General features: G+C 36.2%; 4 protein-coding genes and 1 non-coding gene across 9 annotated transcripts; 2 read left to right on the top strand and 3 right to left on the bottom strand.

Annotated features, from left to right (window-relative positions):
* The first annotated feature begins 447 nt into the window (after positions 1–447).
* On the top strand, positions 448–1,395 carry LOC116031367 (transcription termination factor MTEF1, chloroplastic). The gene has a single exon (XM_031273544.1). The coding sequence runs from the start codon at positions 538–540 to the stop codon at positions 1,381–1,383; it is 846 nt and encodes a 281-aa protein (XP_031129404.1). The 5' UTR covers positions 448–537; the 3' UTR covers positions 1,384–1,395.
* A 231-nt stretch (positions 1,396–1,626) lies between these two features.
* LOC116032247 (coatomer subunit gamma-2) lies at positions 1,627–7,508 on the bottom strand. The gene is made up of 18 exons (XM_031274737.1): positions 7,253–7,508; positions 6,682–6,779; positions 6,517–6,567; positions 6,127–6,240; positions 5,826–6,026; positions 5,632–5,733; positions 5,423–5,530; positions 5,077–5,307; positions 4,722–4,972; positions 4,392–4,563; positions 4,128–4,283; positions 3,998–4,048; positions 3,619–3,759; positions 3,340–3,537; positions 3,126–3,257; positions 2,872–3,045; positions 2,392–2,631; positions 1,627–2,110 (listed from the first exon to the last, which is right to left on the bottom strand). Exons 1-18 carry the CDS (start codon positions 7,296–7,298, stop codon positions 1,916–1,918), a joined length of 2,661 nt encoding a protein of 886 aa, XP_031130597.1. The 5' UTR covers positions 7,299–7,508; the 3' UTR covers positions 1,627–1,915.
* Positions 7,509–8,551: 1,043 nt separating this feature from the next.
* TRNAL-CAG lies at positions 8,552–8,632 on the top strand. Its single transcript has one exon. It is a non-coding gene; the product is annotated as a tRNA-Leu (tRNA).
* Positions 8,633–10,170: 1,538 nt separating this feature from the next.
* Positions 10,171–12,073, bottom strand: LOC116032858. 2 transcript variants are annotated; one of them, XM_031275599.1, is made up of 2 exons: positions 11,977–12,073; positions 10,171–10,507 (listed from the first exon to the last, which is right to left on the bottom strand). In XM_031275599.1, the coding sequence occupies exons 1-2, from the start codon at positions 12,034–12,036 to the stop codon at positions 10,256–10,258; spliced, it is 312 nt and encodes a 103-aa protein (XP_031131459.1). In that variant the 5' UTR covers positions 12,037–12,073; the 3' UTR covers positions 10,171–10,255. The 2 variants fall into 2 exon arrangements, with proteins under 2 accessions (XP_031131459.1, XP_031131460.1); XM_031275600.1 differs by lacking the exon at positions 11,977–12,073 and adding an exon at positions 10,891–10,997.
* On the bottom strand, positions 11,938–16,563 carry LOC116032857 (dehydrodolichyl diphosphate synthase complex subunit NUS1). Of its 4 annotated transcripts, none has more exons than XM_031275596.1 (10): positions 16,324–16,563; positions 16,087–16,231; positions 15,799–15,903; positions 15,647–15,698; positions 14,345–14,615; positions 14,190–14,251; positions 13,468–13,651; positions 13,258–13,354; positions 12,993–13,075; positions 11,938–12,265 (listed from the first exon to the last, which is right to left on the bottom strand). In XM_031275596.1, exons 3-10 carry the CDS (start codon positions 15,852–15,854, stop codon positions 12,258–12,260), a joined length of 813 nt encoding a protein of 270 aa, XP_031131456.1. In that variant the 5' UTR covers positions 15,855–15,903; positions 16,087–16,231; positions 16,324–16,563; the 3' UTR covers positions 11,938–12,257. The 4 variants fall into 4 exon arrangements, with proteins under 4 accessions (XP_031131456.1, XP_031131455.1, XP_031131457.1 ...); XM_031275595.1 differs by having other exon boundaries at positions 16,087–16,222; XM_031275597.1 differs by lacking the exon at positions 15,799–15,903 and having other exon boundaries at positions 16,087–16,222.
* Positions 16,564–16,659: the final 96 nt, after the last annotated feature.

Below are 16,659 nucleotides of genomic sequence, written 5' to 3'. Positions count from 1 at the left end.
CCCATTTTTCCCCCCCCCCCCCCCCCCCCCCCCCCCCATTGCTATAGTGATGACCAGAGTTACTGTGTACTAAACTTCTTTGTCACACTTCACATGGGTCATTATTATAATAAATTTACTATTACTCCTTAATGTTTTAGTTTTATATTGATTGATATTGATATATTTAATCTATTTAACTAATCGAATATTCTATATATCACAAATAGTTATACAATTACCAAAATTTAAAAATATCAATAAAAATGACTCAATAAAAACTTACCTCCTCAGAAGCTTGAAGAAGGATTCATAAAATCCTATATATAATCTTAGCCAAGTTGAGAAATCTGAAAAGAAAAATATACGAGACAATCATGTAGGGAGTAATTCTTTTCAGGTAATACATATAATTTTCAGTTAATATTTCAATTTTGCTTACCTTACCTGGGAACAAATGTAGCAAATTCTGACCATTCACACAAAATATCTTATCTTCTTAAGTTTACTGCCAAGTTCAAATGGCACCGTGTTTGGTTTTCTCTGCTGAAACCAAAAATGCTTCTCCATTGTTCTGTCTCGGCACTCTGTTCAGTGTCTCAATCCCTCGCGAAGAGTTCTTCTTCTCTTTCATCTCCAAGCCAATCATCGCTCCTTAAATTCCATACTTCTCACCGCGAAAACCTCCGATACCTCACGTCCCTCGGCATCGTCAAGCCAGAAGTGAAATCGCACAGAAATCCATCTCCGGAAAGCCTACAGCAAGTGTTATCCACCGTAAATTCATTGAAATCCAGAGGATTTTCGGAGCCTGATATCGCTAGAATCGCTCTGGTTTGCACTAGAATCTTCTCTCTTGAGTTTAGCCCTCCTGATATCCAACCGGTGTTTGAGTTTCTAAACGATGACTTGGCTGCATCGGGCGAGGAGTCGCGTGATTTGGTGATGCGGTGCCCTTACCTTCTGGAATCCAATGTGGAATTCTGTCTGAAACCGACGCTTGCGTACCTGAGAGAACTAGGGCTGGATAAGTTGAACTTACCGACTACTCTCAATGCTCATCTTTTGAATACTCGACTGAAGAAATTGCAGGAAATCCTCTGGTTCCTGCAGGATGCTGGGTTGTCGCGCCATGAATCAGCAAAGATTTGTTGCAGATTTCCAGCCATATTTGGGTATGGTATTGAGAGTAATTTGAAGCCGAAATTTAGCTATTTGGTTAGGGATATGAAGAGGGATGTTAGAGAACTGCTAGAGTTCCCTCAATACTTCGCTTTCAGTCTGAGAAAGCGCATAATCCCCAGGCATTTGTATTTGAAGCAAAAAAATGTCAAAATTTCGTTAAAGAGAATGCTGCTTTGGAGTGATGAAAGATTTTATACAAAATGGATGAAAGTTCAGTAGCTCAAGGCATAATTTCTCAAATTTGTTGTGGCTTTCTTCCATCATACCATTTTTTTTTCTTACCATTACGAGTTCATTTCACTTCGGTGTAGAACTCGATGATAATACGATACTATTTAAACCAAAAAATAAATAACGTGAATTCTTAAAAGATGAGGCCTGAATAGCGCGTAATCTTCAAAAAAGTCAATTTGACGTCAATACGAAACATGAAAACAGCTACCAAAAGGTGATCTAAAGAACTACTACGAAAACACATTTTAACTTCCATGTTTCATTGTGTCTATAATCCCGCCGGGGGAGGGGAGAGTAAATTGATTACAAAATTTAGAATGAGTACAATGATAATGCCCAATTAGGCAAACTTCCTTAGAAACAACTTTCAGATATATAATGTACTCAAGACATCTACAGCATTCAACAAAAGTAATAAAAAGTGAATCTCAACAGCAAGCCAAAGTCTGAACAGCACCTGCTGGCTCGAAAAAAGCCCATTTTAACTTTTAACTGTCCACCTTTCCCTATAACAAAACTAACCACTTGCAACAATTTCGTGAATAGCATCACTGATAGATGCATCCTCAGATCTAACGGCCAACTTCATGGCAACCTCTTTCTGCCCATCAATTCCAAATGCTAACCTAACAAGCACCTTTATATTGCCTATGTACACACCAGATAGTAAACAAGCATGTGATCTTGAATTACTTGGGACAACTTCCGTGCCCTGACAAGAAAATGTGCACAGTAGTGAAGTTAGATGAAGAAGCAAATGCAAGAAGTTGTGGTGAACTTAACCATAAAATATTGCACATCGTTACAAGCATTTGTAATTGGAAAGGATGCAATTCTTTATACTTAAGTTGTTCAATTTTTGCAATTATTTGAAGATAGGTTGCCTTGATACTCCATAATAGCCTTCACATGCCATGAAAATACATAGAAACACTGCTAAATTTAGAAAGAAAGCTTGTTTTGAAAAACATAGACAATGAAAGGGAGACTAACCTCGCAGGGTTGCATGCCAAGGAGATTAATGACTGCATTCACAGCCTCAGCCAAGCTTTCCCTAGGGCCAAGACCATATTCATCTACACGCTCGCTATCTGGGCTCAAGCTTTCCCAGGCATTCCTAAAATTGGAGACGCCAACTTTAAGTATATAATCTGCTGCAACCACGTCGAGGTCCTCTAGCTGGTATTCATCTTCCACGCCATCTTCCTCAGCTTCACCAGTAGACGGATCAACCTAGTTAAAACATCCAGAAATATGTATTATTAGAAATGGGAAATAATTAATTTTTTAAAGGGCAAAGTGTCAACCACATAGCTTAATGCCAGGTATCCTTTCAAATCTACAGACAGAAGGGATATTCTGGAATTTTGGCATGCATGTTGCACACAATACTTTAGATCCAAAGTGCCTTCACTAATTCCAATTATGAACCACATAAAAAAACAAAAATTGAAAAATAGAACAGGCTTTTACCTCTTTAACAATGAACCTCAATGTATTAGAGAACTTCCCAACCGCAGGGACTCCTTCTGGTTTCTCAAATGCCACAAATGTCTGCCCTGGGGTGTCATATGGAAGGGACTTAAGAGGTTTAGAAGCCACTTCAGAAAATTCCTCAGCTTCAGAAGCATCCACAATGACAGTGACCTGGCAACCACCAATCAAGAATTTAGAGAAATACACAGGTAGAGGTGAAATATGAATGAAGCGATTCACAATGTCATTACATTCTCTAACAATTGCTCAGGAATAGTATTTGTGCAATTGTACTGAAACACAACATGGCTATCAAATATGTGCTTCACCACATTGACTGCATATTCTGTCTCAGCTTCTGTAAGCTCCACAGGTGGTGATGACTGACAACAAAAATAAATGAGTAGTCAGCAATCATAATAATGTAATAGCAATGCCAATACAAGGAAATGGAATCAGCGAAACCTTGAAAAGCTTCCCATAGCTAGAAAATTGTGGTATTGATGAAAGTAATTTTTCATATGCATCAATAGTTGAAGTGGGACCACCAGGAGGAGCAGCCAAACCAGTGGGCTTTTTGCCCTGTGCTTTCTTCTCTGCAATGGGTTGAGATTTAACCTCCCTTGGAACAGAATTGATATCAAAAGGCTCTTCTGAGGGGGCCTGCAGCAGTTTAAAGCAAATAAATCAAATGATGCATTAGCAGGTATAGAATGTAACGCACAAGCAGAGGGAAATACTTACATAGTTCTTCAAACTTGTTTCTAAGTTTACTATTGGGATGCCAAGTGGTCCAAATAAGAATTCCTTCACCTCTTCCTCAGTTTCAACAACTGCCCCATCACCTCCTATGGTATTCAAGTAAAGTGTTGCCCTATCACGAACCTGCAAGCATATCACCACGACAAAAGAAGAGGTTGATGATAACTTATATGATAAACTAAGGTGTTTTAGAGCTTCGGATGTTTCTCACTTTCTCTACCTATTGAAGAGTTAAAACCAATACAATACCTGTGGCAAGAGAAAACTATTCATCTGTAAAATTGCATGCAATAAAAAAGCATACACATGGATTGGATTTGACAATGAGAAAAACAAATATAATAGAAGACATAGAGACTACCTCATCGTCATTGTCAAATAAGCATCGTTTCAACAGCACAAAGATGCGAGGCTGCAGCAAAATTAGTTGATAGTTTTAGCCATGGTGATACTTATATTCACCACATTGTTAAAAACTAGACTGACCATACCTTCAATGAATCAACAATGGCTCCAAATTTTGCTAGAGTACTGACAGCACTCGCTCGAACTGTTGCATTTTCAAGTATGACCCGGTTATATATGTATCGTATGTATTTACTCGGATCTGAAGTCTTTGGTCCTTCATTTCCAAGAAAGTGCAATATCTGAAAATATACAAAAGACTATAAGCATTGCAAATCCATTTGAAAGACAAGGTAAGATGCATCAACAGCAACACAAAAATATACACTCTGAAGATGAGAAAAATCAACCTGAGTGGAAAGATATGTAAATTCACAATCCTCAATAAATTCACATAAATGAAGCAGCCCACTCTCTTTAGCATCAGGAATATCTCTTATGAGGATCACAATTGAATCAACAATAGCTTTCTTGTACTCAAATCCACCTTCTTCCCTCAAAATATTGCTTAAGAAATTCATCCTATTGGTGAGAGATAAGAAGTTTATTATACACACACAAGTATTTAGGTGAAAAAAATGTAGAACTATGAACTCATTGAACATAAGCAAAATGTTTTACTCAATTTGATATACATGTACATAAATCTACAAGTTCTAGAGAAGTCAACAATCACTTACAGAGATCTGTACTTGAGGGGGAACTTCAAACACAAGGACCTGATGGCTTCCACCACAACAATCTTAAACTCATCAGCAATGTCAGACATAAAATTTGTGATTTGCTTCATTAAACGATCAATGCTCGACTCATTTCCAGTTTTAAGGAGAGTTGTGATTGCAAGAGTTGCTATACTTCTGTTTTGATCAGAGATCAAGCTCTCCATGTCAATATTACAGTTTGTCACAGCCATTGGATGTGTCATTGCCACCTGCAGGGAGGTAAATATGTTTTCTTTTAAAGGCTAAGACTGAAAACCTACGGCACCAAAATACCAACATTACAAGAAACCAACAAAACATGTTCTGTTAAGACCTTATTCAAAGTGCGAACGGCAGCAAATCGAAGAACTGGTTTTGAAGAACTTAAAAAGAGCTGTAGCACGGTAATTGCTGGAGTTAATTCCCGACTCGTCACGCCACTCAACTCCGTAATTGCTCTAGCAGCTTCTAAAATAACCATCTCAGCTTTGTGACGGAGACAACCCTCTAAGTAGTCATAAAATGGTCGATCACCCACTTGATTCACTCCAGATTCTCTAATGACCTGAACCATAGATGTGAAGAAACATTCATCACATATCCAAAAACAGGTTACAAATCGAAAAACAGATTACAACAATAGCATCCTCCAAAAGCAAGATTCATAGAGAAGTTGGCACCTGGCTAGTATAGCGAATCAGAAGGCATTGAGCCAGCGGTGAACGAACAGTCCCCCTTGTCAAGCTGGCAACTAGTTTGTTAACAGCTAAGCGGTCATTTTGCCTTATCTGTGATTGAAAATATGGTTTTTAATGCATGTCATATCATATGAAATTATGAAAACCCATTAAAAAAGTAGGTCATCCTGCTAAAAGAATAGTTAGCCAACCTGGTGCAGTAGTGCAAGTGCGTGGAACTGTACAAGGGCAGCCCTTGATTGAACAGCTTCTTGTACCTCATTGCTCCATCTCTTTACAATTTCTGGGTTTGTCTGCCAAACAAATCAATAAATAAGAACATAATTTTAATGTGTGTAACACTAAATGGAAAGGGGGGAATAGTTCCTTCCACTGATTATTCTACCTGAAGCAAATGGATTCCACTAACAAGGGCAGCACTAGCAACAACAGGATTTTTGTCAACAATAGCTTGCTTCAAGTATCTCTCAATTTGAGTTAGAAGGGTTCCATCAGTGATTCGACAAAGTACACGAATGGCATTTGCCCGATACATGTCAGTTCTACTATTCATGTCCTTCATCAATGAGCTTGTGACTATGATAACCTTTTATGCCAGAAGAAGTAACATGTCACTTCCATTCTTGCAGAGATCATAAAATCTTTCAGAAACAACAAGAAAATCAATTTCAAATTTTCAATCTAACCTCATCAGCAGAAGGAGAAAGCTCCTTAATCATCAAATAAACCATTCTCCGAAGACCAATATCTTTTGATTGGAAAAGCTTTGTCACAGCAAAAAACACTTCTGTAGCTTCAACCTATATATTAATTTCAAAAGCAGTCAGGGGCAATGTTGTCCCAACAAAAAAAAAAAAACAATAGATTAGAGTAAGAGCAATTTACACCAATATTTTGCTACTGTCATAAAATTTAAAACTTACTTGATTAGTAAAAGTGTAAATGGACTTATTTACTCAAAAACTATGTAGCAACAGAAAGCGAGCACGAAATAAAGGTATCATTGAAAATGCAAATTCAAGCATGGTTGTTTAGTTTCTCCTCATCTATAAATGAATATTTAAACGAGAACTGACCTTTGTAAATGTCTCACCCTGGTTCAGAAGATACAGAAGCTTCGTAATAACCTAAAAGCAAATAAAATAAACATGAGCAAAATGAAATAAAGTTTATGGAACATAAGCTGAAATAAAGCAGGAAATATCAAATTCGACATCAACATGCTAAATTGCTAATCACACCTGTGAACATCTCCTTGCATCCAATTGAGGATCATTGAAAACTCTGGCTTCCTGTAGAACTGCACCCTTCTCAATCCCCATAAACGGAGAGTAATCCACTGCATTATGATAATAAACACACATCATTACTCAGGAGACGCATCCCTATCTAACAATCCAGCTCTCAATTCTAATCTACAGTGCATAGCACATAGATCTACACCAAATCATTCTTCCATAAGATTCCACCGACACATGAAACATTAAACCAGGCCAGTTTTACTAACTCTGATATCATAGTTCCTCGTACTAAACACAAATCATAAGCAAACTTGTAAGAGCTTACGTTCTAACTACCGAATTAACATTGCTGAGAAATCAGTATAAATACACTCAGCATAAGTATCATCGCAATTCATTTCAGCTCATAAACAGAGCATAATGCAGATCTGATGAGAATGAAACGCAAATTGCAGAACACAATCAGATCAATTAGAAACAAAAGCTCCAGACAAACAGAAGAAGGCAGTGCAAATTACGGATTGATACATTAAAAAAATCAAAGTGGTAAAGTGATTTAGGGAGACTATACTTTCGTCATCGCGATCGTCGTCCTTCTTCACGAGAGGTTGGGCCATTTTGAGGCGCGACGAACTGCAGATATGTTGAAGATTAAATGGAAGCGAATTCGAGATCTCTCTCGAACGAAAGCACTCAAAATAGTGGAGTGGATCCCAGATCTCCTATCTCTGAGACTCTGAACGTAAAAGTACGATTTTGCGATCCCGGAGCTGGGGATTAAGCCGCTGCGGAGCGATGAAATGACAGGAAGAAATCGGGTCTGGTGTGAGCTCAACTTCAAGTTGTTACTTGTTACGTAGTATCCCGTCTAACATGAAAATTGGATTTTGGCCCCTCTAAACCTGTAAAATTATATAAAAGATGTTTGAACTTCTATTTTACGCTAAAAGTCGGGATTGAACATTTAGTATGTTTGAAAATCAGGAAAATAACTTCTGAAAAATGTGTTATTTTTCGAAAAATATTTTCATTTATAGTGTTTGAATGCATTCCAAAAATTATCTTCGTGTGTTTGGTTCATTTTTTAGAAAATTAGCATAAAAGAACAAGGTCACATACCCTAAACTTTATCGAATCAACTCTGAAGACAAATTCAGTGACCTATGACGACCAAACTGTCGTCGATTGCCTTATACCAAAGATAGAACGCGACCGGTCGCATTCCCATCTTAGAGAATGTGATCACTGGTCTCTTTCGGCGGAAGGCGACCACTACTTGCCTTCTCTAGTCGAAGGCGATCGATGACAGTTCCACCATCGGCGGAAGGCAGCCACTACTTGCCTTCTTTAGTAGAAGGCGATCTATGACAGTTCCACCATGGCCAATCACCGATTTTGTCTTTAGAGTCGGCCGGATTGTTGCCAAAGAAAAACGTCAGATAAGATGACTAAGGAAGAATGTCTGTAAGAAGCAAAGAGAAAAGGCTTAACAAATGACTCTGTTATAATGTAGCACATGTTAAAAGTTGATTAATGCATAACTCTTTGATTAGTTAATGTAAATATACAAATTTTTAATGAAACGGTATTGAACAACTATTACACACATGAATCACTAGTGTTGCAATTATATGTCTATTAACTTATTTATTGCAAACCAGATTGAGTTAACTAACACTTTTTCCGCTCATACCATCTCAAATCCCCCCTTTAGAATGTCTATGAATACAAAAAATTTGGCTTATTGTTTACATTTTGGTATTATTTTTTTCTGATGAAGTGTTGTTTTAAATTTATAAATTTTTGTTTTATATCAAGTATTTATCTATTCGAATATATAATATTACATACAAAATAAATACACAAAGTTGTCAAGATGGCCGAGTTGGTCTAAGGCGCCAGTTTCAGGTACTGGTCCGAAAGGGCATGGGTTCGAATCCCATTCTTGACAAAAATATGCTTTTGGCGAGTGCAGAGGTCAACTACTCAACTGGACGTGGGGGCAGTGTTAAAGACTGTATATGTACCATTTTGGGTGGTTTATGTCCAATATCCCTTGACCACCAATTTTTTTTTTTATTTTTATTTTGGGAACATATCACCAATTTTATTTATCCTTTAAAAGCTGCATTTTTTTTTTGTTACATGGGAAATAGAAAAGCAAATTAAATAAAATTAGATAACTTTTAGGTGGTGTGAGTTAACCATGCACCAACGGCTTAAATCCATTTGATAGGATTAAAAAAATGGCCAAATCAAGTTATTCGGAGGCTAGCGAAGATGTCATCCAATCAACACATGTATTTTTTTTTTTTGAGTAAATTGGCCTCCCAGTTCTTAATTTACTCATTATATTTATGGATATATACTTGTTACAATAACCCCATAATTCAATAGAGTTTTATCAATTCTTCTTTATGCTTTTGCAGTTTGGATGAGCTTCTTTTATCTTTTATCATGTTAGGCAAAGTCTAATTCAAACTTAGGTTACAAAGTTGTCCACTAAAAGCAATCATACATAATTTTGATGTAAATGAAAATCGAATGTTGTTTGCATTTTTGGGTGCCAAAACTCATTATTTTATACATACTACTAAATTTGTCATTATCTAATTAATTTTGTTAGATCTCATGTCCTGAAATTACGTATCCGATCCGACCAACTACTGATACAATGTTAAATATGTAAATATTAGATCTCAATAATGTACATTATTCTTATCAACTCTCACATTCATAGTGATGCCATAACCATCCAGTTTGTCATTGGCACAAAGTCAACTTGAGAAACCATTACTATATCTTATCAACTTCATCCCTGGAAATGATTAACTCCATGTTCCATCATTGAAAAGTAAACCCTCACATTTTATATTTATGTGATTTTAATTATATCCATATTAACTCCCATAAGGTCACAACTTGATGGGTACCCAAAAAGAGTGACCTAGTGGGTAGTTTAATTAATTATTATCAACACTTTTTCTGTCAAACATATTGCATAGGAACTGTCTTTATTTTGTCGGTTATTACATAAAAAGATAATTTCTCTTGTTTTCTAAAAAACTTGATAGGTTCGTTCAAACCCCATCAAAAGGTGTTATGTCATATTAGGTGTAGGATAACATCATCAAGTTAACATGATTGCAGTGAAAAAAAATATATATTAAGGATGGGTAAAAGGACACTTTTATTCCATATAGTTATAACCATCATTGCTTGAGTAATTTTAAATGAGATATTGAAAAGGAAAGATATATAAGCTTTGCTTGGTCATAAAATAACTTAATTATCAAATAAACAATTACTTAGTTACAAACTTACCGTGACTTACAGACCTAGTCACAATTATTTTAAACCAAAGCATAGAAATTCTAAACTAATATAATATAGATCGGATGTAATTCTAAGCTTTCTTACTTCTGTTGTGGGTTACGAACAAGAATAATATAATTTACTAAGTATATACTATCGGCTAGTTGTTGTGGGTTTTCCTTGTCAAAATATAATAATAATAATTGTAGTTGACAATAGCATACATACATGCATGAGAGCTAAAAATGATTATGTCTATCTACGTTTTCTTATGCTGAACATCCTTGGCAACAACCTCGTGTTTCTTGGGATAAACATCAACATGGCTGTGGTATATAATAAGATTAGGTTTGATATCGAAATCTCTGACAAATCTATCCTTCGGAGACGATGATGGATCTTGATTTACGGACAGAAGGTCCGTGATTGCTTTCGGCATGGGATCACCGTTCATCATCGCGTCCCAATACTCTCCTGGATCTCTTCTTGCTTCAGCCGCAAGAAACCCAGCCTGAAACACCAATAAAGTGAAAGAATAAAGAACTAAACAAAGTTCAACTTGGTTGCCGTGAGTGATCGTGCACTTTTATTCTTTAAAAGATATCGGGGAGTTTGAACCCCTTCTTGTATGAAAAAATTTTAATATGGCCAATACTTTGTCACTTAATTGAGTCAGCCAAACGGAGATTAGTCTGAGTATAGTACGAGCTTAAAGGTGCCTCATACAGTTAGGGTCTGCTCATGACATGCATGATCCAATAAAGAACTAAACTAAAAACATGGTATACGGAGAGGCGGTGAAATGAAAAACTAGAGAAAAAAAAATTTCGTTTATTTACAAGTATCTTAACACTTAGAAAACAGATAATAAAGAACAGAAAATTAGAGAATTACCGAAACGAGGAAGACGAAGATGATGAAAGATGAGAGGGTCTTCATAGTTGTATGCAAAGTTCACCAACTATACAAGGAGATTAGTGATCTAGTGGGTTTGGTATTTATAGAATGGTAGATGAGGAGAGGACAGCAACAGTACAGTTGTTGTAGTTATACTTCTACAATAATATATAGGGAGTAGTATAATATATACATGTTTTGTGGCTCAACATTAGTTTAATAATTATCCTTGTTTTGTGGCTATCAACTCATTCATATTCCATCGCATAAATTGAAACCCATTGCTAAAGTCAAACATAACCTATATATTGGGTAATTAGAGAAGCTAACAAGTATCCACAACACTAGTGGAGGAACATTATAAATGTTCCGAAAATTCTTTGGTGACTCCAATAAAAAACAGAATGAGTGATATATTTGATAGTTCCGCTAATTTGAGGCAGTATGAAAATTACGGTACAAAAATTCTAAATTGTTTAAAGGATCTTCGTGAAGTCATGACGCAAAGGATCTACTAGTTAAGATCTCCATGAGATCTTCTCCGAAACAAACAAACAAACAAAAATGCAATTAAAAGTATAGAAGTGGTTAAACAAAAATGCAGGATACAAAACACATGAAAAGTACAAATATAAAAAGTATAAATCATATCTACAAATATATTTTCTCCATGCAACATAGATATCAATTAACACATAATAAAAATGATACATGCATACACCTTTCTCTTCCTCTCTTTTCAACCTTCTTATCATTCACTTTAATTTCTACCATCCAAACACAGCATTAATGAAGGTCAACATGTTGAGGGACCCAAAGCTACACTCCATTAATCAAAATGCATGGAACCTAATCTCTTGTGCTTGATCTAAACTTTTTGAGTTTGATGACAGGCACAGCAAATCCACCAAATTAAAATTGTTAATTTTTGTTTGAGAACTATTAAAATTAAAATTGTTAATTATGACCCATAATCTGCATTTTGTTTTTGTTTTATACATTTTTTGGGCTGTATATTAAAAATAAAAAATAAAAAATCCACAATAGACAAAGTACAATATCATTAGATTCCAGTTGACTTACAAATAAGTACTTATTGTATTGATGACAAGTTTTTCTGTACCAAATCTTTTGGCCTTCCATGGGGGACTGGATGCAAATGCAAAGATGCTAGTCATTAATCATAATCAACAAGTTGACCTTCCCTTTTTCTATAGGAAAGTGGAGATGATGCTATTAGTCAAAATGATCAAGTTGAATATAAATAATAATAATACAAATCCACATCTTGATAAATGATCATCATCATCTATCATCTTGCACATGTTCAAAATACCAGTGTGTTCGGGTCCGTTTGTAATGGTTCATATGCCTGAAACAAAACCAATGAAGAAAATAATTCAGTCCATCGTAGTTGAATAGCCGAGATAACACTTCATCAACTATTCGGTGTTATCAATACAATAAACAAAGACACCTATCATCAACTATTCGGTGTTATCAATACAATGCCCCCATTGAGTGTCGATGCATTTTATCAAGTATTTTTTATGATAGGTGTCTTTGTAAAAATTTGATCAAAATCAGAATATGCCAGTAGTATAAACAAGCAAATAAGCACATGATCCCAATCAAATCTGCAACAACATGGTGTTAGAGCATGTAACTTTGGCTGTTGCTCAGTTCACATAACTGCAAGTCTTGGACAAATATAGAGTTCACACTCTATTGGGTGCAGAGAGTGTGGGGGATTGTTATTACTACTACTTTTTTGTTTCTTTTCCTCTATGGTTTCTTATTGCTTAAGGGAACCAATATTTACATTTATACGCTTATTATTAATAGTAAAATTTACCCTTCCAATAAAAAAAAAAAGAACATATCTCCTGTTATAGCCTTAAAATGTCCAAACTATGACCCTGACAGAATAATGGATCATAGGCTTGCTTCTCAAATGTTAAGAATGCTATGGCTTCCAATTACCATTTCACCTTCACGAATATGAAGGAAATGGGATCACTCGAGAACACAAAAGTTAGTTGCTTTATTGTCAGTTTACTCCAGGAGGTGTTTATAAGCAGTAAGTGGGCATAACATACCATAATTCTGGTGAACCATTGTGAACTTATAAATGGCCTTCATGAGGGATCCAAATTTCATCGACTTCAATGGCCCCATATGTCTGTAACAAGAGAAATTTCAAGATTCAGTTCCAGGAATCTGTAGTGAAGTGGACAGCCTTAAAGAAACTTTTCCAGTCGTTTTTATTTTCTTTACAAAACAACACCATTACTATGAAAGGTATAATTTTTTACTGGTAAGCTTTGCTAAGTGAATATGGACAAAGCACATAAGTTTACTCACCCAATCTCTGTGTACCGTAGTCTCCATGCTGGGAAACCGAGGTGGCATCTTGCAGAAGCATAAACTAGTAAGAGATCAGGGTCTGGTCCACAACAACCTGTAACGTCCAAGAAAGTAAGAATATTAAGGTATCGTAAGGCAAAATTAATCTAGAAAGGAGGAAAATATCTGAAAATTATACACTATGTGAGGGAAAGTCACACAACAGACCAATAACACTTAGTGCATCAGTCACGTCTGACTCTGTAAAAGTGTGCTTCTGCAAATTTGTGCCAGTATAATGCTTGACAAAGAGGAAATTAGCTGCTTTGCCCATTGCATGTTTTCCATCTGCTGATGAGACAAACTCCAGATTATTATACTTGTGTAAAAGTGGAGTGGGCAAAGAAGTTCCCTGCACAAAGCAATACAATATTATTTGAGCTGCCACTCCAATGGAACCATAGCAGGAAAAGAGCACACATTTTATGTTGAATGATCTGTCTTTTTTCTTTTCCTCGTACAAAAGATTTCCTAATTAAGGCTAGCTGCTCACAAACACATGAACTCTGGTGTCATCCTCTAGCAGAATTCCCATGTCATCAGGGGGTAAATTAGATGTTGAAAATTTTCACTTCACTTTTAGTTGTGTTGAATCTTTTTCCTGTTATAATTTTTGCTTGTTCATTATCAAGTATGGGTTCATTGCCTCCTATTATAGGTATGTAACATCTCTGTTCACGGTGAGTTCTTGATGTCCACATTTAAGTAAAGGCTGCATGATGAATGCCCAAGGGACATTGACAACAAGGAAAATATATGTAATAGGACAAGACTTTAACTAGCTCAACATATACTCAGATTTGGCAAATTAAAAAAGATCATATATACTACATAGAACTAAAAACTATGATACCACGGGTAGTCCTATCATGCTAATTGGGGAACTCAACCTCATAGAACTTTATACGGCTCAACTCCTCCTTGATGGCTTCTTTGGACTGCTTTAGCACTCCTGCAACAACAAAAGAGGGGGCATAGAGATATAGTCTAAGTTCATCTAGGAGCACATGAATATGGATGTAGTTGTCCTGTCAAATCAACATACCTTCACTATCATAGAGGGAGACGTTCTTTACACCAATAGTTGCAAGAAACTGCAGGAGTTCAATAACTTTTGAAGTCTCTTGAGCTTCTTCGCAGTCTATAACAACTGCCAAGTGCTGAATTTTGCTGATATTTAGAGATTTGTAACTCTCCCAGAAGCCACTAGAGATAAGAAAACTCTCAATGGTTTGGGCTATGCCTAACACAAAGTACCATATACCAACAAAAAAATGTATAATAAGCCACAAGAAGTGAAGTCCAAGATTACCACACTGCAGAAACACATGGAAGGAAGTCATTCTCCATGCAATTAGAAGAACAAACTGGTCAGCATTTATCTTCCTAAAGCTAAGGCCTCAGTCCATAAGTCATTGCTTAGCAAGATAGTCAAGGGCAAGATTTCATGATTTAAATTGTGGGGTTATGTGATATTTCATGATGAAGAGCTCAACAGCAAGCAGAAGATAACTTTTCCAGTTCTTTTGTTTGATTAAGATTGAACAAAAGTACATGAAACCAAAAAACATTGCTTCATATGCCACTCATGATGCGGCATGTTTCCATTTGCCAATTAAGATGGTGAAGTCAAACGGAGATGGTGACAGTGCATTTATTCACATGGAGGGTTTAACATATGGATGGTGTGCCTGGAACCATGCTATACCAATCTACGTATAAAATGCAGAAATGGGAATGGTGTAGCCCACCACAACTAGACTGTGGTTAGTGCTTAGTTGACTTTAGGTTGAATGAAACTCTCAAATCACATCTAGACATCTAGTGTAGTTGGGCCATCATTTCACCTGTTACCAAAATTGGTTCCATACTGCAACAGATAAGTTTATTACCGAGGTACAAATCTTTACTAGTGTAAGATATTTATTTCTGATCACCAGGCATCATTCGTATTCTTAAAAGGAATTATCTTGTTATTAACTTAACCCATCTCTGTAAATTTACAATCCTTGGACATAAGACCATCTCCAACGAACAAGCCAAAACACCATTTTGGTGTAAAAATTTGGTGCAACCTTCCTCCAAGACACCAAATTCTACACCAAAATGGTGTAAATGAAAAGTGTTACACCAAATATGGTGTAACACTATTCATTTACACCATTTTGGTGTAGAGCTTTTTAATACGGAGTATATTTTTGCCAATTGTTTCCTTTTAAAAATGTATATTATTAAAAATCAATTATAAAGATTTAAAGATCTCATTGATCCGAGATCAATATCGACTATAAAATAATTAAAAACTAAAATACATAAAAACATAAATTTCATTTTAAAATATTATTACCCAAGAAGTCTGCTTTATGAACTTTAGCAGCTTTTCTCCCAAATCCATTACCCTGCAACATGTTTTAAAAGGTCAGGAACAGAAGAGCCTTGCACTTATTTGCTATTAAACCACAAAACACAATTCAAATAATACAAGGTTCTGTGTCTAACATTAACTCATGCCTCCGAGCCAGTAAGACTACAAGATTGAAATCAAGCTTTGGCATTTCTGCTGTGCGAAGGATCTTAATAATTGCTAAATCAGGAGACTATCAACTACATAAAAAGTTCATTCAATATAGCAGTAGTTTTAAATTCCACACAACAAGCAAAACCAAGAAGATTCATAAACAAGGTGCATGAATCGCATTTAAAAAAAAAAGTTGATGAAAATTAAATTCTTTCAATTTTCAGGGAAGAGGCTTCAGGAGCTGGGAGAGCGAAGTACGAACAAATCACCTGAGTATTTGCTGGTTTTAAGGAGGCTTACAATGCATGACTCAATACTCTCTCTCGCTAAGTGAATGAAAACCGTAGAAATACCCAACCCAATCCAAACCGTCATGGCCCGCCCAACCGCCAGCCCGTTAATACACTGCATTAGCTAGTTCAGATGAAGGTTGAATTTTTACGATAAACTCGCCGTAAACTGTACAAGTTAATAATAAATTAGTTAATTAATTAATTAAACCTCACCACGCAGGTCTAATGGCTCGAGTTTATAGATGTCAATTTCGCGAATCACACTGACTTCACCGTTGATATTCAGATTCAGATAGTGATCGATGAGCTACTCGCCCGTTGGACGGAACCTGTACCCCACCGGCAGCGAGTTTAGCGACGGAAATGCCGTCGATCTTTCCAACGGAAGTACGGCCATCGGCGACGCTTGAATATCGAGAGAAGAAGAACAGGGGAGAAAGAAGAGGAAAGGTGTATATCAGGAGAAATAACATTTACTGTGCACCTGTGAATTTACTGGTTAGGATTGTTTTTAAATAACATTTCCCATCAAAGCCCGCGGCCCATCAA

This window comes from Ipomoea triloba, chromosome 10 (assembly GCF_003576645.1).
Source record: "Ipomoea triloba cultivar NCNSP0323 chromosome 10, ASM357664v1".
NCBI lineage: Eukaryota > Viridiplantae > Streptophyta > Magnoliopsida > Solanales > Convolvulaceae > Ipomoea > Ipomoea triloba.
Note: the sequence above shows the minus strand (reverse complement) of the source record. Positions and strands in the feature narration are given on the sequence as shown.

Excerpts from the sequence above, each read along its gene's own strand:
- LOC116031367 (XM_031273544.1), top strand. The coding sequence starts at position 538 with ATGCTTCTCCATTGTTCTGTCTCGGCACTCTGTTCAGTGTCTCAATCC.
- LOC116032247 (XM_031274737.1), bottom strand. The coding sequence starts at position 7,298 with ATGGCCCAACCTCTCGTGAAGAAGGACGACGATCGCGATGACGAAA. Across the intron at positions 5,734-5,825 it reads GTGGAATCCATTTGCTTCAG|ACAAACCCAGAAATTGTAAA; the intron begins GTAGAATAATCA and ends TTTGTTTGGCAG. Across the intron at positions 4,564-4,721 it reads CCCCTCAAGTACAGATCTCT|GATGAATTTCTTAAGCAATA; the intron begins GTAAGTGATTGT and ends TCTCACCAATAG.
- LOC116032858 (XM_031275599.1), bottom strand. The coding sequence starts at position 12,036 with ATGGAAGGCCAAAAGATTTGGTACAGAAAAACTTGTCATCAATACAAT. Across the intron at positions 10,508-11,976 it reads AATACAATAAGTACTTATTT|GCTGGGTTTCTTGCGGCTGA; the intron begins GTAAGTCAACTG and ends TTGGTGTTTCAG.
- LOC116032857 (XM_031275596.1), bottom strand. The coding sequence starts at position 15,854 with ATGCCAAAGCTTGATTTCAATCTTGTAGTCTTACTGGCTCGGAGGCAT. Across the intron at positions 13,652-14,189 it reads GCCGTATAAAGTTCTATGAG|GGAACTTCTTTGCCCACTCC; the intron begins GTTGAGTTCCCC and ends TGCTTTGTGCAG. Across the intron at positions 13,076-13,257 it reads CTACGGTACACAGAGATTGG|ACATATGGGGCCATTGAAGT; the intron begins GTGAGTAAACTT and ends CTCTTGTTACAG.